Source organism: Sebastes umbrosus, chromosome 15 (assembly GCF_015220745.1).
Source record: "Sebastes umbrosus isolate fSebUmb1 chromosome 15, fSebUmb1.pri, whole genome shotgun sequence".
Lineage (NCBI taxonomy): Eukaryota > Metazoa > Chordata > Actinopteri > Perciformes > Sebastidae > Sebastes > Sebastes umbrosus.
In genome coordinates this window covers 17,737,014-17,763,436 of record NC_051283.1, presented here as the reverse complement: position 1 = coordinate 17,763,436, position 26,423 = coordinate 17,737,014, and the positions used below count along the sequence as shown (strand labels likewise).

Here is a 26,423-nt window from a genome sequence, read left to right as displayed (position 1 = left end):
CACTACAGAAGAGGTAAATACTTCATGTTTGATAGAGTATGTTAGTTACAAATCAGCAGCAAATATAATTGTGCTTGTTGCATGTTCATATATGGAGAGATATTTTCAGTTTGTTTCATATTTCTCTATTTCTCTGGTTTGTGCTCATTGTAGAATGGCTTTATGATTGGCTGGCATCATATGTGGTTTTCAAACGAAGCTCCAAATGGACACTAGTATTTAATTTGACTGATTAGATTTCACTATCACTTTTTTTTAAGGATTCTTTGCAAAGTGTTGGCAGAATTTGTATGAACTATTGAGTACTAATACGTTTTTAAAGATGCCATTTACGCATATTGTAATCCATACAGTGTGTTTAATTTAAAAAAAATGATGTATTCAACCTCTTAAGTTGCAGGTCTTGAGACTATGTATGTACATAAAAAGCCAAATGTCTTAAATTTGACTTGACACCCAGTAAGTCTGTGTGTGCAGTACATGAATAGCAAAATAGGATTTTAACAATATCTACAGCAGTGGTTCTCAACCTTTTTCATGTCAAGGACCCCTAAATGGATACACATTGGGTCACAGACTCCAATTTGATAAGATTTTGCTTCAGGGACCAGCATCGGAAAAGATTTTGGTTGTGATTAAGACCAGATTACTGTAGTTGTCAACTGTGGAGGAAGTGATCAGTAGTCAATAGTCACTCTTGTGACTCTTACTCATATTGGACTCACTTATATAGTGAATTAAATAGTGAAAATGAACTATTCTCCATATTTCTGGGGACCCACTGGAACTCCCTCAAGGACCCCTGGGGGTCCCAGGACCCATGGTTGAGAACCAGTGATCCACAGCACCATTAACTTCCATGATTTCCCCCTCACTATGTTACAGTTGCTCTGCAGAGGCCCCGTTATCTCAGCTCAAGATGTACAGCTTCATGGGAGGGGGCCTGTTCTGTGCTATTGTTGGTAATATCCTGTTGGTGATCTCCACGGCGACCGACTACTGGATGCAGTACCGTCTCTCTGGAAACTACGCCCACCAGGGTCTGTGGAGGTACTGCATGTCCAACAAGTGCTACATGCAGACTGACAGCATTGGTAAGGACATTCAGGATGTCTTTCAAAAACTACAATTTCAAAGTCCCTGTATATTTGAGCATCAGCTAATGAAAGAGGCATCTGGAACCATATGCCGCTCCATCTTGTGGGTCTGATATATCTGATGATGTCTACCCGTTTCCTTCCAGCTTACTGGAATGCCACCAGGGCCTTCATGATCCTTTCAGGGATGGCGTGCTTTGCAGGCATCATCGCTGGCATCATGTCGTTCGCTCACTTCTCCTCCTTTGAAAGGTTCAACCGCTCCTTTGCTGCAGGAATCATGTTTTTTGTCTCCAGTGAGTCTTCTGAATCAACTCACACACACACATGCACGTACACTTAACTTAATCATAACTGACATGTACCTCCCTATCCCTTTTTAGCTTTCTTTGTTCTGCTGGGTATGGCCATTTATACTGGAGTGACAGTCAACTTCCTGGGGAGGCGCTTCGGTGACTGGCGCTTCTCCTGGTCCTACATACTGGGCTGGGTGGCCATGCTCATGAACTTCTTTGCAGGTGAGAAAGGACAAAGGTCGGGGGTCAATCTTTGTCGAGACATAAACCCCATTTACATTCAGAGTTGTCAGAGAGCTCAGAAGAAGCAATAACCACAGAAGTTACTTACAAATATTCAAAACAATAACCTTTATTGAGATAATCTCTAGTCCCGTTGATGCAATATGAAGGAAATCTTAAATTGAATAGGGTAAAAAATGTAACTAATAGATGTCACCATGAAACTTCTCCAGTTGATAACTTACATTAAGGCAATTCTTTTTTTTTGTATTACATGTTTTATGTTTAAATATGCAAATTAGGCATTGTCTTATTAAATGTGTGCTAATTTGAATATATTTCCAGAACAGGAATGTGAACATTGGATAAATCTTGTTTCATTTTGTTGACATACTAGAGTCAAAGGTTTTTACAGAGGGGATTTGGGATATTTATCACTCCATAAATCAGAAAATACTGTCAATAGCCATTAAAAAAACAGTTTTTGTCATTTTTTTAGGAATAAAATGTTCTATAAATCAGGCTATGAATGATATATGAACAAACCCCTCTCTAAACACCTTCAGAATATAGATAAGAATTAAACTGGACAGTGTGATGGATGTTAAATGCTACTGAAGTGGAGATTTCTGGCTCAGGCTATGAGAAAAAAACTAATTTTGAGAAATTGGCCTTTAAAGATTATACATAAATTTTGCAAGACACTACAAGGATAAACATATTAACTAATAGATGTCACCATGAAACTTCCCCAGTTGATTACTTACGTTAAGACAATTATTTTTTGTGTTAAAAGTTTTCTGAAATTTTATGTTTAAATATGTAAATGAGACATTATCTGATTCTAACTTTTGGTGAATTTAGGAGAAATCTACAGATGTAAATAGAACAAGTAGTAAAATAAACACTTTCTTTCAACTAGTCTGAAAGAAGACATGTTATGGAAGCAAAATACCCAAAAGGAAAAACAATGTTTTTGCCTGTAGTGTCTCGTTGATATACATATATATATATAAAGCCAAATTGTTTAACCTATTGCATGTAATTTTGTAATCATACATACTGTACATCACTAAATGCACTGCCTCTGTCCATTGCAGGTATTTTCTACATATGTGCCTACAGAATGTGTGAATGCAGGAGAGGAAACGGCCCACGCTAGAGGGAGACACACAGCTTGTTTAAAAAAGTAAATATAAAAGAGGACAATGCCATTTTGAATTGAGGACAAATAACAGCGTTGACTGATCTACTGAAGAGATGACGTCGGATGCTGCTCCTGGAGGCCTTGACGGTCTGCTTGTGTTTTCTAAAAGTCTTGCAATATGGATTTTTTATAGAAATAGTCATGATGATAGAAAAGAGGAATGAATCACGTGTCTAATTACTGTAACAGAATTATTGGTTTTTATATTTTAAAGAAAATCTTACTGTAATTTGGCACATTCAATAAAGCTGGTCCTCAAATGTTAGTGTGATTTTTGCAGCTGTACTGAAAGGTCACCAGAAGGTGGCAGCACTAAACCAAAAGTACTGGAGCGGAGCGCTTACAGTAGATGTGATGATGGATGTGGGCATTACAGGTTGAATCAGGATCAAAAATCAGATAAGATCACAGACTGTTGAGAAACATCCATCATTTATCTTCATCATACTCCTCTAACTCTTTACATTGGAGGAAATCCAGCATCACAGACAACTGAAGCTGCGTTTCCCTTCAGGAAATGCTTTACAGTAGTGGGCGTAATATATTGTGGGAAGGTATGTAATGTTGAAATATTAGTCTAGAACAATATGTCAAAGGTATGCAGTACATATGTTTGTCTCAGGATTCCCCCTGAAGCTATTTCCTGCTTTGTTCTGACAAGGATCCCCCCAAACTATATATGTTCTTTATTGGGTTGATGTTTATGGGAAATGGCTTTGCCTCTGGCAGCCAGCATGATCTTCCACAACATGTTTGTTGACATCCCCTGAGTACACTCAAGTACAGGCAGCACATGGAAAAGTGATGTGTGCAGAACAGGCTTATAAGGCACCTGAGGAGAAGATCATGTTCGTGGACCGGGGGGAAGCAGGGTGGGGTCTCCAGCCACTGATTGTTCCCCTGCCTCTGTCTTTAATAACCACTTCCTCCTTTTTCTTGGTACTCGTCCATTCCTCGCCATCAGCTGGGAGCAGAGGACCAGTAGCTGCCGGGGTAATGAATGCTTTGTCTACTTGGTGACGCATAAACAATAAGAGAAATGTAAACAGTCCCTGGACAGATCCCTTGATCCAAGTTTCCATACTTGGTCCTTGTGGCTGCTGTGAAGAGATAAGCTCTGTGACATTGTGTGCTTTTCTACAGATTCTTTCATAAGCCCAGTCTAAAGCTTTCACCGAGGCCTGGTCTTAACAGCCCCGTGGGATGACTTGGCAAATGTTCACATTTTAGAAAATCGACTAAATGATTATTAATATTTATTTACAGCAGAACTACAGTGGGAGATTTATAGCACCGGGGTTGTAAAAATTGTGAGGATGATGGTGGTCCTTTTATACATCTGTCCCCTCACATATACACAAAGTAAACTGTGAGCAATTATCATAACATTGTTTGACAATACAATACAAGCAGTTTGTATGAGTGTGTTTTTGTGGAGGATTATAGTAAAAGATTGAAAAGCATTAATAGTTTTCAGGTCAAAGTCTTTAAATCAGCTCAGAAAACCACGTTGCAAAATCATCTACAGAAGTATTGGATAACATTTTAAGTGCTATGATATTATTTTGCCTAAAACAAGGGAAGCAAATTGTCAGTAGCGTACTTTAATTGCAGTGTTTTACCTCAAAACATAACTGTATTTACACAACAATAACTTGGCATCATCTTCCTCATTCTGCTGTACAGTCTGTGTGTGGTATTAACTATGCTTTATTGGGAAACAGTTTGCATTGAAAAGAAGAAGAATGATCCCATTTCAACAGCAGGACATTTGTCTTGCTCTAAGAAATATATATTTTTAAGACTGAATATAAGCTTTTAAAATTGCAACAAGAGAGAATTTTTCTTTTAAAACAGCTCAACAGAAACTGGTCAGACCACATGTGTACTTAAAGTTGAAGTGTAACATAAAATGGGCTGTGCATATACTATGAATGTCATTAAAAAATTTCATAGGTGAGTGATTCGACGCAGGAATGCAGGGTTAAGGTCATCCCTCCAAGGCGACTGCTCACCCTTCTATTAGTGTTGAACACGGTGTCGGTGATAACACCTGGTAGTTTTCACTGATATATGTGACAATTAGCTAAATATGTCTAATTTTACACTTAACCTTCCTCTTGTGTTAGGGTCGGCACCGACCCGTTTTAGGTTTTAAATGCATAAAAGAACCACATAAATTTTGTTTATTGCATCAAGGCTTTTTGACTTTGTCAGGAACCTCTATTTCAACAAAATAAAACAAAAACTTTTTTTTTCACTAAATTATAAAATGCTCTGGTTGAAATTATGACCTTTGTGTTGTTAGGGTCGGTTTCGACCCAGTTATAAAAATAAGATTATAAAGCAAAAATTAGAGCCAAAACTGAAATCATACGTGCACTGTCAGCCAACACACTGACAGCCAGCTTGATGAGGAATACCTGGATGCTTATATTGGTGTTGTTCTTATTGCTGGAGTGTACAGATCCTGCAATGAGGCCACTGATAGTCTCTGGGACGCATCGACAGGCAGAAATATTTTCCGGGCAACAATGTCACTTCAGACCTTTCAAATGATATCAAGAGTCCTCAGATTTGACAACAGAGATACCAGAGCAAGATCTGACAAGCTTGCCCCCATCAGGGATGTCTGGGACAGATGGGTGCAGCTCCTTCCACTGATGTTCAACCCAGGGCCAGAGGTGACAGTGGATGAACGTCTTGTCCCTTTCCGAGGAAAATGCCCCTTCCGGCAATACATACCCAGTAAGCCAGGGAAGTACGGCATAAAAATCTGGGCAGCCTGTGATGCAAAAACCAGCTATGCCTGGAATCTACAGATTTACACAGGCAAAGCTGCGAGTGGCATTCCTGAGAAAAACCAAGGAAAACGTGTGATCCTCGATATGACTACTGGACTGCAGGGTCACAATATCACTTGTGATAATTTCTTTACCAGCTATGACCTTGGACAAGAACTTCTCAGGAGGAAACTTACCATGGTGGGCACAGTGAAGAAAAATAAACCTGAGCTGCCTGCTGAAATCTTGCAGGTGAAGGACAGGGCTCCACTTTCCTCAAAGTTTGCTTTTACAGACACCACCACTGTTGTCTCATATTGTCCAAAAAAGAGATGTGTTCTAATACCCCTTAGTAATAGTCAGGTAACACAACAACCTTTTATTTATTTATATGATTCTCTTGAGGTTCATTTTACCCTTTTTTTAATTGAAATCGAGGGGTATACTGACAAAGAAAAGGCCCAGAGGCCCACACCAAAAATATTAAAACCAATATTTTCATGGATAAGGAAGCCTAACAAGGTAACCAAGAGATGAGAAACAAATTGGATGATAGATAATTGTTTTTAGTGTATTTTACAGCTGATTTAAGACATGGGTCAAAACCGACCCGTTAACATAAGAGATGGTAACAGAAAGCTAACACAGGAGGAAGGTTAAAACAGGAGGGTGTCCTCTCCAGGTTAGAACACTGTCCCTCTCTGAGGCAGATGTTCACCCAGATGTTTATGTGGGACACAGAGTCGTAGACATGCTAAACACTAGGGGTGTCCAATATACCAGTATTCACAATAACAGTGATATTTAAAAATGAAATATTGATATTGTGATGGAATAATTGATACACAAGTTATCTTTGGAAGGAAGAGGTCCGGAGCTGATGATGTCTTACAAAAGAAGGTTTATTGAAGCTTGATCAAGGAGAATTGTCAGGTCTCCACAATAGATGCTCTCTGCGTGAAGGCCTCACAACTCTGCCCTTCCTCCCCGGTGCTCAGTGTCTTACCCTTATCATGTTTTGACTTACTTCGTTCCTCTGGCATCTCTGACCCTGGTTGCCCTAGCGACTGGCTCTACGGTCTCCACTACAGGCACAGCTGTACAGATAACGGTGGCTCCTCTAGACAGGACTCCAACCCAATAATGTCAACAGAGGGACACTCTGACAAACACTCTGACCTTTCTACCAATAAGAGAGGAATTGATGGAAAATTCCATCACAGATATCATGTTTAAATAATCCAGTGATCTTAAATCATTCTATACTGTATGTACAGTTATGGTTACGGACTCTCTCTCCACCTCCCTACACTGGTATTTTGAGTGTAATTCATTTGCCAAAAAAAGACAAAATGCACAATAAAGTAATAAAGTTAAAAAGAAATTTGACTGATGACACTATTATTTTTTTTATTCAAATGTTCTATAGATATCATGATAATATTTTTATTGTGAATTCTTTTGGCCACAAAATACCAAAACAAATTTAAGGAGGGGAAATGGTGGATAATGTATTTATTGAAGTACTGTGCTAAGAGTGGAGATTTAAATTATTTTTTATAGTTTAATAATTAAATTAAATAATCAAAGAATTTTGTTGTGATTTTTTAAAGAAATTTAGCTGAAAGGAAAACACACATACAGAAAGAATTTCTCTTTGACTCAAGAGCACACAAGCAAACTGTTTTTCTGCGTCTGCGTATTATTTATAGTCATAGTCATTCATACTGTACAACTATGCAAAACCCACATTTTCTTACATCACAAATTCACTGAAGCCAGAGTGCTGTGTATACATTTTCAATCCACAAAATAAAAAGTCCATGAATCTAGAAAACCAACTAACAACCTTCACAATCAGACATTAATTAAACAGTCCATCTTTTCTAGGTTTCTGAGACAAAACTTGCAAACTTAAACATCCAACCATTCGGATTTTTGATCATCTCTACACCTCAATACTTTTGGGTTTTGTCGAGCCATTTAATGAAAAGAAATTATATTCATAAATAATCTAAGTTTGAACAGAACAAAAGAAAATTACACTCACTTCTCCCAAATCATGTCGCACAAATATTTTTGAATCCGCTGACCTCAATGACCAGAGGAAGAATACCAGTTCATACCAGTTCTCTGTGTAACTAAAGATCTTTGGCTTCTGGTTAAATGAAATTTAACATATGATTCAGAGCAGATACTGTATGTCCTTAATTCTAATATTTGATGGATTATACTCTTTGGCCTGGTCTCCCACTGACTGATGGTCAGAATTATTGCTCTCGGTGATGGAAGAGTATGCTGACACAGCAGGATCTTATAAAAACTGTCCTCATCCCACCCGGCCTCGTCCCATAGAGGAGCTTCCCCCTGAACACCCTGCAACAGTCCCTCCCATTGTGGCTCACTGATCCTATAATGTTCCTAAAAATCACACATCTTCTCAACTATCTAACCTACACACATGCAGACTATATGAGGCATTTTTCCCCCGATCATATCGCCTTGTTTACATACGTCAATGATACAACACAAACAGGTGTTCACAACGAGACCACGTGGTTTTTTGGAAAGACTTTATTGTGCCGCACAAGTGAACACTAACGTGGTATTGCATTTAGTGCACACAATACAAGAGACAGAGAGATAATAAAACATTGCACAGGAAAACGAGGAATAAAAGTATATAATTTACACATCTTGTCATAAATAAAGTCTACACATCAGTGAATATGGAGTGGTTCATTTTACATAAAATACACAACTTCTGAGTGGATGTCTGCTGCAGCTCCTGGGGAGAGGTTGTTTTGTTGGAGAGAACTGTTGCTGAAAGTAAGATAAGTTTATATGGAATCAATTTGGGTTTTGCAGAGAATCATCGGTAATACAGTTATTATTGGTCCCATCTGAACTAAAAATATGTGGCACATGTTCATGAACATTTAGTTTAGAATGCTATGAGTCTTTTTAACCATCTTCTATATATTCAGTATCGCATATAGCAGTGGTTCCCAACCTATTTTCCTTGAAGCACCCCCTACTTGCATTTAAGAAAAGCTGAGACCCCCGACGTCATCACCCCCAAAAACGTACAAATCCTCTAATATCCTCTATTTGAATAAAGTGTATTAAATTAGCTATTTTTTTTTTAATCAAATCAACTTTCTTTAATGAAGTTTCATCAACATAAATAAAGTGATGACATCTTGACACATTTGCCAAGTGAATGCAGATACGTAATATCATTTTTTTTTGCAACAACTACTATAATAGTGTTAGAGCCGAAACTGATTTTTTATTATCGTGGTTAAATAAATGTAATTTATGCTAGACCGCCCCGTTAATACAGGGGTCTGTGTCAAGCGGGAGAGCAAATGAACTGAAAATGTTGTTTTTGAAAGGCTAAACGCCAACAAATATGGATTGAAACTGAATATTTTGTTAGATTTGTGACTATGAAGCAAAAAGTGTGTTATTATGATTTTAGTTATGAGGAAATCTAATTTTGACAACCTCAGAACAAACAAATCCTGAAGCACCCCCTGTGATCTTTGGCGCCCCTCTAAGAGGGGCCCGGACCCCAGGTTGGGAACCACTGATATATAGCATTTAGGTCCAAACTAACAATGAACCTGAATGACCGTTAATCCAACATACAGTAAGCAAAATAAATGGACACTGACGATAAGATGTCTCTACTCAAGGGAAGGTCAGATTCCAATACTTCCTTCTGCATGAAAACAGTAATTTGTCTGCTTTTCTCAGCCCACTGAGACACACCAGTGTTTGTAACACAAGAACACAACTCAAGCATCTCACATCGACGCTGCTCTTGAGGAGGGAAGTCACGAGATATCCTCTATAAATTAATATGAAAGGTTTCACAACTTCTGGTGAAAGTAAATTGTCATGAAACAAACTAATCTGTGCACACGACGTAAACCAATCTAGCACCTTGAGTTTTGTCCATTGATCTTTTTCTCTCTTGTAAAGGAGCTATAGCAACACGCCCACAGATGAAAATATAGAAAAGAGGAATCTCCTTCTTTCTGCTGACAGAAGATTGACATAAACACTCTTCAGGCCAAAGAGCTCAGTTTCACATTGTCCTTGTCATGTTGATGGGCAGCTCTTCACCTTCCCCTGCCCTCGCTCACTTCAGAATGAAAGCTTCACTACATCGCATGAGAAATATGCAATAACTGCTTATATTTATCCACCACGTTGCACATTGCCTGTCCATCCAGACATTTCTCTTTGCTTTTATGCCTATATCTGCTCATCCATGCCTGAAGGAGATGACAGAGGGACCTTAAAGATCACAAGATAAGATGATATAGAAATGGAAAAGCCTTTTGAAGTTGCAGCTGAAGCACAGCGGGATGTAATTTAAGGTAAGTGGTAATAACACACCAGGCTTTCCTTTTCAAGTGAGGCTGTGCTCCAAACAGATTTGGAAATCCCTCAATCAGCCTGCAATCGGTTGAAATAAAGACATCAAAAAGCGGTGTAGCAAAGCAGGCACATGGCCGATAAGTTGGAATATGTTTCTAGCAGAAAATAATAAAAAATAGAAATGAGAACATGAAGTCAAACAGCTCATCTGCAACCTGCGTGACTTTCTGCGTTAGTTAGAAGTGGCTTTACATGTTTATTACATATGAAATGCATCAAACTACAGACTGGACTTTAGCAGCAGTATCGCCCCCCTCGTCCTCCTCGCTGTGGTCAAACACTTACAACTATCAAGAAGCACAAGCAGAAAAGCGACTGAGTGTGTTATGAGAGTTACTACATACAGTACATCGTAAAACAAGTAGTAAAATAAAACTTCACAATATAACCGCGACAAAAAAATAACTTTCTCTCTTTCTTCTCTTCAGCTCAAATTGTAACAGTTTACACAGAACGGAGCAAATTAAGACTACTATACACTAGCCTCTTTCTTTCTCAGTGGTCAAAACAACTCGGTTTCTTTAAGGCATTGCAATCTTTTTAATCAGGGTTTTATTTTTTAAATGGGATGGTGTGGTCAAGAATGGCAGCATGGCTTTTATTTACATGTTCGTGGTGACTTTTATTCATCAAGTATGACTGAAAATGATTGATTTCACCTGTAGCCAAATGATACACGTTTAATCTCACCTACTGACTCTGTAGAAACATGTAGAAGAAGGGCCTAGTTTAGCCTGATTCATTATTAAATTGCTTTAAAATGTCCATGGGAGTCATTTTGATTTGTCATCTTTATACTCCACATCTTCTCCCGTTTCCAGTGTCAGATTCTACGCTTTTACTGGAATGTGTGGGAAACTCTACCGCCTGCAACTCCATACAAGTGTCCTCTCTAAAACTGAGGGAATGAGCCCAACTGTGCCTCCGTATAGCTGACAGGTAAATGTCAGTAAGGTCGTCTATGATATATCATCATGTTACACAGTTCGGCTGGGTGTGTCTCTCTGGAAGGGTCTGATGTCTGATAATCTGTCTCTCGGATTTCCTCTTTTCCAAACGGTCCCTCTGAAATTCGGTCTGTCTGGATTATAGATTTAGAGAAGACTAAAGGTTCGGGTTGACAAAGAAGCACAAAGAAGAATAAAAAAGATCAGATTGAGCTTCTCTTTCTGTCAACTTTGACATGAACATGTTTCACCAAAGGTAACGTTGAGGATTGTGGGAAGCGTGGTCTTTGGATCAGTAGGTACCTGAGGTGCCTAATTTAAGGCGACGTAAAAAGAGCTTTAGCTTAGTTTATCTTTTTGGTGCCATAAACCTTGAGTTACAGGGAGAGTGGGGAGGGTTGCTCTCTTAAAAGAGGAGGAGAAGAGGGGTTGTATTGATCCCCAGAGTGAAGTAAGGTATAAAAAGAGAGGGTTCGGGGGCTCTGGGGTTGATTTTGTGGCTGTCCCAGCCAGCTTGGTGGGTGAGGGGATGTGCTGAAGTTCGGAGACTCTTCTCCTTTGGGGGTAAAAACCATCTATAGGTGGGATTAAAAACAAAGGTCTCTGTGGGGTTTTTAACATCTGTCGTGTCTCTAAATGTGTCGGCGACGATGGTGGTGATGGTTGTGCATGTCCTCCATCGTGATCCTGCCCCACACGCCAATCACAAATGTTTCAATCTCACACTCGTTGTCCCCGCGGGCGATGCGGAAGTAGCCGTTCTCTCCCCAGTTCTTTCCCCAGGAGTTGGCAGCAATCTGGAAAGAAAAGTAAAGTCAAACTTAGTACAGATGAGACAGATTTTAATCTGAGAATGCACATACAAAAAACAGAACTGGCAACACTGTCAAACACTCACTTTAAAATGTATTATTCATTACAAAACGCACAATGTTTGAGCCAATTAAGGGGCTAATCTAGGCATCATGGGTTTGTTTTGCACACTGAAACAACTTACCCAATATTTTTTTGATGTCCCATCAAAGTTTCTCTCCTCTCCCCACCTGGTGCACAAAGCAGAGAGAGGATGGTTACTCAAATTGCATTAGAACTAAACAACAGGAAACAAAATATCCCTAAATACACATACCAGCTGTGGCAGAGTTGTTATTTTTAAAGTATGGATGCCGTCCAACATGTCAGATGTAAACACTTCTCAGTAATGTGTACACCTAGAACACGCTTGGCGTTATTGATAAAGAAAAGCAGGAAGAGGTACAAGTGGCGTTCAAGTGGGGGGATCAAAATCTTTCATCTTGTTAACAACATCCTGAAAACAGAGTATTTATGACTGGACACTGCCTGGTTGCACTCCGACATCATTCCAATCCAAAGGAACACGGAATCCCCCTTTTCCTCTCCGCTGTTTCTGGACATGAAACAGGAAGGAGAGGGTAGGCTACGAGGAAGTGAACACCACCTCAATCCTGTCACGGACAGCAACACTGCACAAATACAGTATATATATGTGAATCTGAACTTAGAGGCCTATCTTTACCCTTCTTCCTCGTAGCAGCTTTGTTCTCAGGAAACATTCCCATCATGCCTTGCACTTTGGTCTTAGCTTAGCCACTGCCAACTTTTAGACGCCCGCCGTTTCTGCTCGTCATGATCAAAACATTCTCCCAAAGCCAATTCCCATCCTGTTTTTGCACTCCAGGCCTTTCGTTTCCCAAGAGACTCCCGGTGTCCACTCGCTTGTTATCTTTTATAAGGGAAAGGAATGCTGGGAAATAGAGCGGCTGGGCTCAGGCTCTGCCAACTCAGTAGCCTGCCACCACAACACTGGCAGATGGTGCCAACCTGCTTTCAGCGAGTGTCTTTTTTAGCCCCGACTGGAGTCAGACGTCACATTGACCAGGAGCAGGCACATTAAAAACAGCTGTGTACACAACAGATGCCAACTACAATCTGAAACAGACTGGAGAGATGTGATTCGTGTTTGTGGGTAAGGGCACATTCACACCTGTATGTGTGTGTGTGTGTGTGTGTGTGTGTGTGTGTGTGATCCTACATGCATGCCTGCCTGCCTGCATATTTATCGGTATGGACAGAGCCAGACAGAATCGGACCACTGCTGATCTCTTATCGGGCCTCCAATCAGCTCACTCGCTCGCTCACGCGGGGACAATGATGGGCATACCGCTGTGCCCATGTGCCCCGCCCTTTCCCGACGCCGATTCAACCCACCCCTGACCTCTTCTCCCGTGGATTGATCCCCCGCTCTCTGTCCGGTACTGTCAGGATCAACGGCCCAGACAATGCCCTTTCCACCACACTGGACCTCAATGCTCTTTCCACAAACTTTCCCAGGCCCTGGGCTTAAAGGAACGCACCGCTATGGGATTTGGCCTATGTAAACACACTATGGCCTGTGGCTGGCAGGTTGGAGCTCAAAACACTATGCACCCCTTACCCCCTACCCCTCCTCGTTTTGCTCCATCCGTCCCTAAACCCGTGTCGCTGGTACATCCACATCCACTCGTCCAGTGAGCGACGAGGAATCATCAGTAGAAGGAGCGAAAGAGCAGGAGGCATTCAGGAAAGCTGGGAATCTAAATTCTCATAATCATCTCACACCCTGTATACCCCACAGTTTATTGACAAACTGAGGATGTAGAGATGTAATTTTACTAGGACTGTCAATAGATTAAAATAGTTAATCACGATTAATCGCAAACTAATCTCAAATTTTTGTATCTGTTCAAAATGTACCTTAAAAGGGAGATTTGTCAAGTATTTAATGCTCTTATCAACATGGGAGTGGGCAAATATGCTGCTTTATGCAAATGTGTGTATGTATTTATTATTGGAAATCAATTAACAACACAAGACAATGACAAATATTGTCCAGAAACCCTCACAGGTACTGCATTTAGCATAAAAAATATGCTCAAATCATAACAAAGCAAACTCAAGCCCAACAGGCAACAACAGCTGTCTGTTATGTTCTGGCTGTGCCAGTCTCTTGTTATTATTTACTTTTGTGATTTTGGATTTGGTGTCTTTTATATTATTCCGGTGTTTCCTGTTTTATTTTGGTAATTCACTCCTCCTGTGTCTTGTCTGGTTTTACTTCCCTCCTTTGTTTGTTTTCCCGCCTTTTGTTGATTGTCTGCCCCGCCCTGATTTGTTTCACCTTTGTGTAATCATGTCTTGTATTTAAGCCTGTGTGTTCCCCTCTGTCCTTGTCGGTTCGTTTGTCTCTCCAGCCCCGTCTACCTTGTCCTCCGTGTCCTGCCTGTTACTCTGCGATTGGGTCCCCTTTGTAAACTCCTCACACGACACTGTCAGTGTGTCATTGTGCTGACTTGACTATGACTTGCCCCAAACTGCATGTGATTATCATAAAGTGGGCATGTCTGTAAAGGGGAGACTCGTGGGTACGCATAGAACCCATTTTCATTTACATATCTTGAGGTCAGAGGTCAAGAGACCCCTTTGAAAATGGCCATGCAAGTTTTTCCTCACTAAAATTTAGTGCAAGTTTGCATTGAGCGTTATTTAACCTCCTTCGTGACAAGCTGCATTTACCCGTTATTAACGCGTTAACTTTGACAGCCCTAAATTTTACGGTTTACATAGTGTGAGCCGGACATCAGCGTTGTGAACAAACATGTGCATCCACAATTTTCCAAGAGGACATTTCAGAACAGCACATGTTTACGGTGAAGTATGTGGTTCAAACAAGCTAAGTACAGGTTGGAGGCCGAGTGTTTATCATACCCATGCCTATACACGCCGTGTGATGTCATAAAACTACATGAAATGTCATAAACTACATACAAGACACACACATAAAAAGGAGCATGAAAAGGGGCTTGTAAATGGAATGTGTTTTGTCTTCACCAGCGGCCAATCAGATAAAAGTAGAGAGGCTGTTTTTATGCCATGTCTGGAGAAACTGATGTTCACGGACAAGCTCAGACGCTGAGGCACTAAGGTACAGTCAAATGCACATTCCTCAGCCCCTATGAGACACAAATTACGAGGTAGCTGCTCATTTTTCTAATTTGGAAAGTGAAACTAGTGAGCGGCAGCGTATCATTGTCCCGACAGACACGCTTCAAAACCAGCTGGATGACTCCGAGAAGAGCTCTGTCAGATATTTACAAGTGAAAAGGATGTTTCTGACTTTTTACAGGTCAAAACCTCTCAGCTCTCTCCAAACAACACATAAAAACAGCAGTTAACTACTACCTGTCTGTCTGCAGATAGTCTAAATGATAGCAAGAGTGTTTTGGCTTGGATGTGGAGAAGAAAGGAAGTGGGACAGTCAGTGAGTCAGACGACCAGCTGAGGCGTGATGATGGAGACGCCACGGAGATGTGGCAATGAGAGCGAGGAGGACGGGGGGGAATAACGAGAGACAGATGGGTGAGGGCAGGTAATCCAGGTGTGTGAGCCGTCTACCTGCCTACATATTTGTGGTCGCCGTAGTTACTAGATAGAGGAGGAAGAGGGAGGGGGAGGCCTCGTCTGGGGCAGACGGCGGCGTGGAGCCAAGGTGTGTCTCCAAGAGCAACAGACTGGGAGGGAAGCTTGTCGACACGTACGCTCTCGGCCGTGTGTAAGCTCTGAATCTCTACTCAATTAAAACCTGATTCATCCTTAATAAACACTTTTTCTGCTGAAATGGCATCTGTTGAGCATGTAGCGACAGTGAAACCAGACGCTTGGAACGAGAGGAAGGAAGGCAAATGTTTTTCACCCATTCACAAGTTAGTAACTCCAACTGAAAAAAAACTTTCATCATCAAAAGGCATCTCAAAGGTGTTTATGTTGAGTCTAATAAGGTTTGTGCACGGAGCCAAACCTCTTCTTACAGCTATGCAATGACGAACAGGCTGCTGATTCACAAAACAGTAGCAAAAAGACTCAATTTGACATGTTTTGCACTGTGTAGTGGTAAACTTACCCAGTGATCCTGATTGAGTGAGTGCCGTGTTTGCGGTACTGTGTAGGCTTGGTGAAGCTGACATCAGTGTGTTTGTAGATCCCATTCTTATAGACAAAGAAGTCCTCGTGGACCTCCATAATAGCTGCAAGAACAAACAAGTAGGGAGAGTTAGTAGACGGATAAAACACACACACGCACACGCACACACACACACACACACACACGCAATATGACTATTGAGGCTGCTGAACCGATTATAGAAGGGAGAGATAAAAATCTTATTCAAACAACAATTAATCTAAAAGTAATTACCTAATTTCACCAAACAAATTCCAATTTCCCCCCTGAGTCGCACACACCCAGACATCAGACAGGGCAGCAGAGGGCGTGTGTGTGTGTGTGTGTGTGTGTGTGTGTGTGTGTGAGAGAGAGAGAGAGAGCTGCACAGCTGAACTCAGTGTGACTTTCTTATTCCAGCTCAATGAGAAAAATCTCCGGATGTACAGCTGAGAAATTCCCTCAATTGGAGGGTTACCTCCACTAAATCCAGTGTTCTCTCGCTGAGAACAGTGTGTGGACCTCCTCGCTTATAAACAACTCACACAATGCGCGAATACACACACACACACACACACGTACACACACCTCTATGCCTTTGTGTCAGAGAGAAGCTCAAAGGCAAAAAGGAAACTTGACGTGAAGCCAATAAGTTCTCCTGGACTGCTAAACAATAAAACAAGAAGCTGGCACGGGCTCATAGAGAAACACACACACACACGCACGCACACACACACACACATACACACACACACACACACACTTACACGTGACTCCTCTATTCAAGTGTACTTGACAATGGTCCAGATGGGCACCAGACAGTGAGGCGGGCTAGTAAAGGAAGGTCAGTTGGACCACGTTGACATGAAGGCCCATCATTTCTAACCAGGTGGTCATAGTTGAAACCCGGGACAAAACCATCACGCTGACAAGGTCAAACATGACATCATCTGAGGTCGGATACCTAACACGGTGCATGTGTTTGGATTTGTGTGTCCCCTGGGAGTGCAGTATTGTTTCGATTTTTAAAAAGCAACACTCACTTGGGAGCAAACGTTGACACTAAAATATTGTTTACAAGTTGGGCTTACCTTGCACGGGGCCATTATCCATAATCTCCTTCATGATCTCCTTTTCCTGAGAGAGAGAGGACAGAAGGAAGGATGTATAGGCAGAGGAGAGAGAGACGGACAGGGAGATCATTACACATCAGTGAAATGGAGAGGATGAAAACAACCCCCTGGATGTTAAAAGTCAGATAACAAGATTGAGTCCAGCAGGGCCTCCTGGCCTTAATGTCTGGCTTATTGACTTCACAGGCCAGCGGGAGACAGAAACAACAGGCTGTAATGATTTCGAGAGGCATTAGCCGTCATTTAGTAATGATGGATGCTGGCCGATGGAACCACATGTCGGCTGCAGCTCGGTGGTCGACTTTGAATTGGAGGAGATGCACGGAACAGCATGCAGAGACGGCTTCTGGAAACGGTTTAAGTGAATGTTACATGATACTTTGTCCTAAAAAAGGGCAGAGGTGCTTTCTGAATAAAGATTATTGATTTAGATCGTCCAGCTTTTAAATTGTGAAATAAACTTTACACTTTTCTCACAGTAATTTGTAATTGTGCATTTAATATCAACCAAGTAGAGTTTAATTATTTACTTATTTATTTGTCATTGTGAGAAAAAAACATATTAATATACATTAGGGCTGTCAAAGTTAACGCAATAACGCGTTAACGCAAATTTGTTTTAATGCCACTAATTTCTTTAACGCATTAACGCAACTTGAGATTTTTAAGTTGTAGCAGGCTCAGTTTTAAAGGTAGAGTGAAGATACTTGCATCATATGAAACTAAAATCCCTAATGAATCCATAAGTATCATGTCATACTAGCTTGTCGGGGAGGAGATTAAATAACACTCCAAACTTACACTAAATTTTGGCGAGGAAAAAACGAGCATTTACCTCTGACCTCAAGATATGTGAATGAAAATGGGTTCTAGGGGTACCCACGAGTCTCCCCTTTGCAGACATATCCACTTTATGATAATCACATGCAGTTTTGGGTATAGAGTATTAAATACTTGACAAATCTCCCTTTAAGGTACATTATGACCAGATACAAAAATGTGCGATTAATTTGCGATTAAATATTTTAATTGATTGACAGCCATAATATATATACATACAGCGCAGTTGTTGGTCTGTGTTTTCTCATTGTAGTCAGCTCTCATATCGACTGACTGATTCTGGTTTACTGCACTCACTATTGTGCCTGAACATGAATAGATGACACACGGAAAGAGTTGAGTAATTTGATAATAGAAGGTAAACTCAGAAAGCTATTCCAGATACACTTTTGAGTCATGTAATGATAGCAGATAACGATTATGGATGATGATTATCCAAAGTGCAGTCTGTAAATTGGTTTAATTCACTCACTTGCCTGTATATTTTGAGCCGAACTAATCTAACTACAATCAGAATTTATTAAATGCTGTATTCTATTTCAATCGACCTTCCAGGATCCAACTGCCTGGAAAGTGAAAAGTGGCAAACATGCCGGTAAAAATAAAACTTCTTCCCCTTCACTGATCAGTGCTGTCAAGCACTTAATCCTGTACATTCCCGGTGGAGTCAAGTATGCATACGGAAAGGGTGCAAAAACACATACTGTAATAAACACGTGGGAGAGATTATAGTCTACTGTAGCACGAGGATGCCCTAAAAATGTACAGCGATCTTATTGGAGATCTGAGAGCATGTGCTGGTCGGGTGTTGAACTGATGTAAAAGGTGTACATGAGTGTGTGAGCAGGTGTGAATGCATGTATCACATATGTCTGTTCATGCATGTATTGTTTTGTGTTTGTGCACTTACATTGGATGAGAGCCTGTAGGGCGGTGTGGACTGGTAGATGTCGTTGTGGTAGTTGTGTGTGTTGGGGCAGCGCTGCGTGGCCTGCCTCTTCCCACGGCCAACCGAGCGACTCTGCATCATGCAGCGGCCCACATCCGCTGGCGTCTGCTGTGGGGGTTGGAATGGATAACAGTCCTCTGTCACCACTCTGTGAGAGGAGAGGAGAGATGGAAAGGAATTCTTTAGCATGTTGTCATCAAGTATACATATTGTGTGTTGCTTTGCTTTTTTTGTTTGTTTCTAGCTCATAATAAATTAAGAGTTTACCCTCTACGTCGGAGGTACCACCAGGCTCCATCGATGCGTCCCCCGGCACAGCCTCCCTGGTTGCGTGTGTCACAGGAAATTATATTTTGTGGGGACAGCTGAGGAGTCATGTGACCCATCGACTGGATGGAGATTCTGTCTGATGCCACAGCTAGTGAAGAGGACAGGAAATATTACAAAATGTCATGAAAACTGAAAAATGTTAGATTTCAAGATGCATGATTTTATCCTCTAATTGTTATCATTTGTTTCTTCGGGAAACTAAAGTATGTGATGATCATAGATATCCAGAAATATTGAGGAAGACTTTGTAGTCAACACATTGTCATGTCCATGTAGAATAAGAGTATTGGGAACAAGACTGCAGTGTTTGTTTTGTCTTCTTTGTCTTTTCGTCACCTAACCTGTCACTTGTGTCAAAAGTTGTTACACCTTCACAAGTTTATATTCTTCTATTTTCTGTCTTTCCTCATGACATCCTATATTTCCCTGCATGTTCTCTGTTTATTCTATTCCTGCTCTACCTGCAGTGGAGAAAGCCCAGGATGCAGCACAGTTGCCCTGGTCCAGCGGTTCATGGATCTTTCCCGGCCACTTCTCTGTCGAGTTGAAGTAGAGCGGCAGACGGTTGCTCTGAGGATCCATGTTCATCTGACGGAGAGATAAAGTGAAGTCAATAGAGCTTCATCACGGTTACAGTCTCACAGAACAAGCCTCACTGAGGTAACATTAATGTTTCTCAGTAAAAACAATTATTATCACAAGTGACAGCCCAAAACTTTAAACAAGGATTTAGAGTCAAATAGAGGAAATAGCAGTTAGAACTGCCAACACAGAGTTGTAGCAGAAGAGAGTAATTATTTGCCCACAAACTAACAGCTGTAATTAAAATGTTGTATGACAAGTTTGGATCACAGGCGGATTACGTAAATTGGCTTATCAACCCTCCAGTAGAAGGGATTTATTCACAGGTGATTAGGAGCATTTGGCCCGATGTCAATCTCTGACTCTGTAGAATAGACAGGAAGCTCTGATCCCGGTCCTCTCCATGAAACCATGAGGCTGTTTAGTTAGCTGTTTAACCAGCTGAACTCTGTCATGGAGGCATCCATCTCTATTTAAAATGTCAATATCACTGTGATGATAAATCCTTATTAGGATGATAAGTCTGTGACGGAGTGCACATATTTTCCTGATAACGCATATTCACTCGCAGGTGCTTCTCAGATGGCAAACATACTCGATCTATTAGTCTCCACTCGAGGTTGGATGCTCTCCTAATCTCCTAGATATGTGGGATAAGAGCACACACTTCTGTGCAACTGACTTTCCCTCTCTCTCTCTCTCAAAGAGGATGGCTGCCTGCGCTGCATTCCTCAAATTAATAGCGAGGTATTCAAAGCACAAACGACCACCTGACACATAACTAAGGAATGTGCTGCTGGTCAGAGATTTGTAGATATGGAAGTTCAAAGTCCAAATGCGCAGACACCTGAAACACCTGACCTTAAGGCGTGATAAAAAGAGGGAAAATTTCTGCGAGAATAATTCTACATTCATTCATGAATTCACATTTTTCCATCCCTTACACGGGAGTCTCCAGACAGACATGAAAGGAGAGAGGGACAGAGAGATTTATGAATGGGCTGCAAGTCTGTGATCTGGTTCCTGGCACAGGTAGGGACACGCTGACGGCGGAAGAAGGAGGGGGAGTTGTGAGGTTTTTTAGGGTGGAAGTAGTCGTGGAATGCTGGGAGACGTAAACAGGGGGAGCGAGGACGGATAGATGAAGGGATGGATGGAGGTGGGGAGGTTTATTCTCCAGGGCAGCCACCATCCCCTCCATCTACTCGGTCTGATGTTTTGGTTCCGTCTTATGTAATCTGTCTGGGTGAAATGTAAACAAAGTCTGAGCGGATCAGAGTGGGCTGTGGTTCCAGCTAGAGACGCCGTCGCATACCAACAAGCCACCATAATTAAGCGAGGCGCGTTTTGATCAGCGCTCCCTTGTTGTAATAGGTTTTAAACCTGCTTATCGCAAATCATAATATCACTCACGGGAAGTATGCGGAAGCTTTTTAAAGAAGTGAGAAGCCACAACAGAACTGTAACAATTCACTTTTACCTGTCGCTAAAACTTCCTGCTCTCTTCCTTGGGTCCAACATTGAAAATATACTAAAAGTAGATTTTGGTGCATAGACTGGCGTACTCGCCGATACCGATACCAAATTTGGGGAAGTACTATTTCTAATGACACCAAACTGTATATACAATGATACAGCGGGGATGTTTACACTTGCCGTAAAGGTGCAGCTATAACAAACATGATGTCATACAGCTTCAGTGGGAATAACAAATACATAATATGTGATGTATGTGACACTAAAGTGGAAATATTTTTTAACGTGGAATTTTAAGGGGAAACCCCGGGTTTAAGAGGTTACACCCAGTAGCAACAGGTAATAGGATATTCTTCCAATCCCTTTACTAGTTCTCTCGTGCCACCTTTTAAAAGCAAGGTCAAAGCAGAGGTCAAAGGTCGGCTACAAAACAGTGAGGATGGTAGGGTTTTCATGACTTGCTTCAGGGCACTTGAGCAAAGAATACGAGTATCAACACTGAACTTTGTACCTGTGCCTTCGGGAACTTGACCACCCACACATTTCTCTTTGTCCTATCAACCCCAAAAATAATTTTCAGGGATGAAGACTGTCGTGTACCTGGATCTCATTCATGTTCATAACAGTCCTGGATGGTCTCTGTGTGCCCAGGCGGAACCGGATGCCCTCGTCCAGAGTCATGCCGTAGAGCTGACTGTAGTTAGCAGCCTTCCATCTGAAAGCACGACATAGGAGGAGAATGTGTTGTGACCATGTGTGATAAAGATCTTATTGTAGAACACCAAATGTCATCAGGTGTGTGTGTTTGTGTGCCTGTGTTTGTGTTTTTTTTTTACCCATAGTTGCCTCTGTTAACGGCATGGATGATGTCAGGCTCCATCAGACAGGCGTTCTGCTCACATTCCCAGCGGCCTGTGGTCCCACATGTGCTACAGAGAAGACACAGACAGTAAGGGCAAAGAGATGAGACCAGTATCAACAGCTGTAATTGCATGAAAATAGTTTCCATTTCCATATTTATGCTAAAGCCAGTGAAGTCATCAGCTAGAATAGAAAGTCTATCTGAGACACAGACAAATATTCAGGGGCTCAGAGGAATTCCCAAATAAGAAATTAATTGAGAGAAGAACGTCAGTAACTGGGGAAAAAAGGAAAAAGAACGAAGGATGGAGGGATGGAGAAACAGAGGAAGAGGTTAAAGGAAACATTCGGCCTTTTAAGGCTGCAGAACGCGGATCCATTTTTAGACGGAAGGAAGCAGAGAAGAAGTCAAGAAGATGACAGAAGAGATAAGAAAACAGGATATTAATGATGACGACGATGTTTAGCTTGGGAATGTTCAAAAATAACTTGCATTGGGTACTTTCTGATGACTCACTGTGAAGAAGCGTGTGCGTGTGTGTGTAGCCAGACTGGTGGTGGAAAAAGTATCAAGATCTTTCTTTACTTAAAGAACCAGTGTGTAAGATTTTGGGGGGATGTATTAGCAGAAATGGAATATAATATTCATAACTAGATTTTCATTAGTGTATAATCACCTGAAACTAAGAATCGTGTTTTAGTCAGCTTAGAATGAGCCCTTCATATCTACATAGGGAGCGGGTCCTCTTCACATAGTCCGCCACATTGCTACAGTAGCCCAGAACAGACAAACCAAACACTGGCTCTAGAGAGAGCCTTTCACGATTTTACGTTACCTGAAGGTCACCCTAGTTTTTCGACACGCTTGGGAAGGGAGGGATGAGTGGAGGTGTGTTCAGCCTCACTGCTAGATGCCACTAATTCCTACACACTGGTCCTTTAAGAAAAAGGTACCAATACAACAACATAAAGTAAGGATTTTTAAAAGTAAAAGTCCTGCATTCAAAGTGTAACCAGCAAAACATACTTAAACTAGAAAGGTGCACTCAGTAGAATGCAGATCTCCACCAGGTGTGTCTGCACTGCTGTAATGTTTAATTGAATGAATACAACCCACAATTGGCTAACCCCGCGTCTAGACTGCAAGTGTATCAGACGTGTTTCTCAGTTGCACGTCTCACAACAGATACATTGTAATCTATGCAGATCTCTGCGCCGACTCTGTGCAGGCGCACATCTCAGCTCCGTCTCGGGTGTAACCGTGACTTGAAGCATTTATTTAGGCTTCAAGTCTACTGAGAAAATTGTTTTCCCCCACTGTGTCTTTGGCCGCAGAGCAACGACTGAGAGGTACTCAGCAGTGTGTGTACTGACAGATCCGTTAGCTGTAAGCTGATAGCCAAAAACACCGTACAAAACAGTAAATGTGAGCAAACTGTTTTCCTCAACTGTGTCCCTGAGTGCAGAGTAGCAACTGAGAGGCAGCGATGCACTCAGCTGTGTGATAACTCGTGGCCCTACCGGCCGGGGGCCGGTAGAGTAGTGAATGAGGAGTCAGCAGTATATCAATGGCGGTATCAAACAGGCAATAAAAGGTGGTGTTAAGAGAAAATGTGAGTCACTGCAACCACGAGAGTTCTGAGCATGCAGCTATAAATGAGCAACCAAAATATCATGCAGTTTTATTGCAGCAGTATGCGAGATTAGTCATGGACAGACACAGAGATGCACACTATGTACGCACGCTTCCTGGCAGAGATAGCAATCAAAAGTATTCATTATGGGCTGGCATATTAAAAAATAATCTCATTATATATACTATTGGGTACTGTAATAAATCTATAACAATGCATCATAATTTATAAGCTAATATTTTTCAAATTAAAAGTTTAACCACTAGCCGTCGTAAAATAAATGTAGTGGAGTCAAGAAAGTGATATTTCCCTCTCGAATGTAGTGAAGTTTAAAATGAAAGTGCTTCAGTAAATTAAAGTAAAAGTACTTCACAATTGTACCAGACACAAAGCTTCCTCTCACAGATGAGTCACCATGCACATGACTTCAGTTCACCTTCCTACTTCATAGTTAATGATTTCCTGCAGCTAAACAAACAGTTTCATGCGAATTCCTTTCTGATTAATTCTTTGAAACTATAACGATGTACAAGAAATACCATCTCAAATAGTTCCTAAAAGCAGCTGTCGGACAAAACACCAAAACTGAGGCCTGTCTTTTATAAACTATATTTCCTAACCACAATGGTATAGAATAATACAGAATAATTACAGTAATAACACAGTGATAGTTCACGTAACTTTTCTAAATCATAAACATTTTGGTGGGTCGACTATTATGTCTTAATTTATTTAAGAGACATTCTGTAATGTCATGCTGCTCCATAACTTCTTACAAGAATAGTTTGACATTTTGGGAAATACGTTTCTGCCTGTAGGTATAATACATAGACTCTATATAAAGATGGACGACACGTTTGCACTTCCTCACTGTACAGAAGTGAAGTCAAAATATCCCGGATACGGGAGCTGTGATTGTTTTGGTCTTTATTTCTAAACTAAGCTAACTGGTTTATGGCTGTAGCTACAGAGTTACTCAGACAGGATATCAATCTTATCTAACTCTCGGCAAGAAAGCAAATACGCATATTTTCTCAGACTATTATAACATTTAAATGTCTTAACAATTGTTGCTCTCTGTATCTCAAAGTTGGTCTCCTTATGTACACATTAATGGATGAATTGCAAACAAGCTAGATTCTTTCATTCCCCTTTGGAGATCTTCAACATGTATTGATGTTTTCTTGGTTTCTTGGTTGTCTGACTGTAAATGTTTTTGTTCTCAGGGTCCTCTCACTAACGCTACCTGGTTAAATAAAGTTACTAAGCCACCATAAATAACAGCTGCAAGGTCGGGAATATCATAATAAATGAGTGTGTTAGCGAGAGAGAAAGAATGAGGGGTGTTTCCCACACAGGCGTGTATAGACTTCCTACCATAAAGTCTACTGTACATTAGACATCGTGTTTACAGAGAGGGGAATCTGCCCAGGAGGATCATTAAACACACACAATGATGGCCAAATTCCCCTTTAGTCACACTGAAGCTAGAGTGTGTATCACCTCTCACACTTCACTCCTCCCTGCTGGGTTCCTGAGACACGAGCATGAGTTCAGACCAGGACCGTCTGATGGCTCTGATTGACCTGATTGACCTTTGACCTCTCCCTACCTCCAGCAGGAACTCATACATGCAGCTCAGCGCCAGTGGGTCAAAAACAACAATAAATTCACACAGTGATAGTACTGTACACACACGCAGGGACAGGAGTAATGACAGACTCATAGAGACAGGGGTCAGAGTGTGACTGAGAAAGAAATACGACGGCTCCGAGGACAGTGGGAGGCCGTATTTCACATTCTCCGTCACACTCCATATTAGAGAGAGACACCATCTTCACCTCTGAGACCATACACACACTTGCACATATACAAACAACAGACACCTCTGGGCGACATGATTGTCTTGCCATATCCTGCCAGATCAGTGGGAACAGAGCCATGTTTGTGTGCGTTCAGATATGACGTATCTACTCAATCTGAGAAACTAGAAAACAATTTTGATTTCGGTTTTGATTTTTGGCTGCTGTCCAATCTGAAGTACACGCCAGCGGAGCAGAGCTGCTGCCAAATTATAGCGGAGATAGTTGCTCCTTCGGGGGCTGCGTGAGATTGCCGACGCGAGCAGGAGGCGCCGCGTTTCAGATCATTTGGAGCAGATAAAGAGTTATCAGGATGCCAACAGCTCAGGGAGGAAATGGTCTCAGCTGGGGATCCCATTAACGCAACAAAAGACTGCTTGCCACACATATCATGATGTATCTTCACACACACACAACATAAGCATTGCTTTAAAAGGGACTGTATGTACATTTTTACAGTGTATAAACGTTTTTTAATTGTTTTTTTATTGCCAATGTGTGAACAGGTTTTAGCTTAACCTAAAATATGAGACCTTCAGCAACTTTCTGGGTTTGCTCTATCAGCCTGTAGACTGATTTTAATGGGAAGAATCCGGGCCGGTCTTCATGTGCGCTAGTGAGTGCCTTTATTTCCAGCTCCACTTCAAGGCTAAAAGTGTGCAACCATAGCTAACGATCGGTTCGAAATGGAGTCCGCTAATGACAACCAACAACCAGCCCCCTCAGACTCCAACACAAACTCCACGGAAGCACAAA

General features: G+C 41.3%; 2 protein-coding genes across 3 annotated transcripts in view; one reads left to right on the top strand and one right to left on the bottom strand.

Annotated features, from left to right (window-relative positions):
• Nucleotides 1-3,110, top strand: part of LOC119503505 (lens fiber membrane intrinsic protein-like) — a 3,250-nt gene extending 140 nt beyond the window's left edge. Inside the window, exons 1-5 of the mRNA XM_037795335.1 lie at nt 1-13; nt 886-1,094; nt 1,244-1,393; nt 1,481-1,615; nt 2,716-3,110. The exon at nt 1-13 is cut by the window's left edge and continues 140 nt beyond it. Coding sequence (XP_037651263.1) covers nt 1-13; nt 886-1,094; nt 1,244-1,393; nt 1,481-1,615; nt 2,716-2,777 — 569 coding nt within the window. The 3' untranslated portion in view covers nt 2,778-3,110. The remainder of the gene's footprint in view (nt 14-885; nt 1,095-1,243; nt 1,394-1,480; nt 1,616-2,715) is intronic.
• A 7,119-nt stretch (nt 3,111-10,229) lies between these two features.
• Nucleotides 10,230-26,423, bottom strand: part of tinagl1 (tubulointerstitial nephritis antigen-like 1) — a 39,764-nt gene continuing 23,570 nt past the window's right edge. For both annotated transcript variants that reach the window (XM_037794949.1, XM_037794948.1), the window contains exons 4-12: nt 22,147-22,239; nt 21,911-22,025; nt 19,714-19,840; nt 19,190-19,340; nt 18,884-19,070; nt 17,092-17,137; nt 15,962-16,085; nt 12,002-12,047; nt 10,230-11,801 (exon numbers count right to left, since the gene is read on the bottom strand). In XM_037794949.1, coding sequence (XP_037650877.1) covers nt 11,637-11,801; nt 12,002-12,047; nt 15,962-16,085; nt 17,092-17,137; nt 18,884-19,070; nt 19,190-19,340; nt 19,714-19,840; nt 21,911-22,025; nt 22,147-22,239 — 1,054 coding nt within the window. In that variant the 3' untranslated portion in view covers nt 10,230-11,636. The remainder of the gene's footprint in view (nt 11,802-12,001; nt 12,048-15,961; nt 16,086-17,091; nt 17,138-18,883; nt 19,071-19,189; nt 19,341-19,713; nt 19,841-21,910; nt 22,026-22,146; nt 22,240-26,423) is intronic.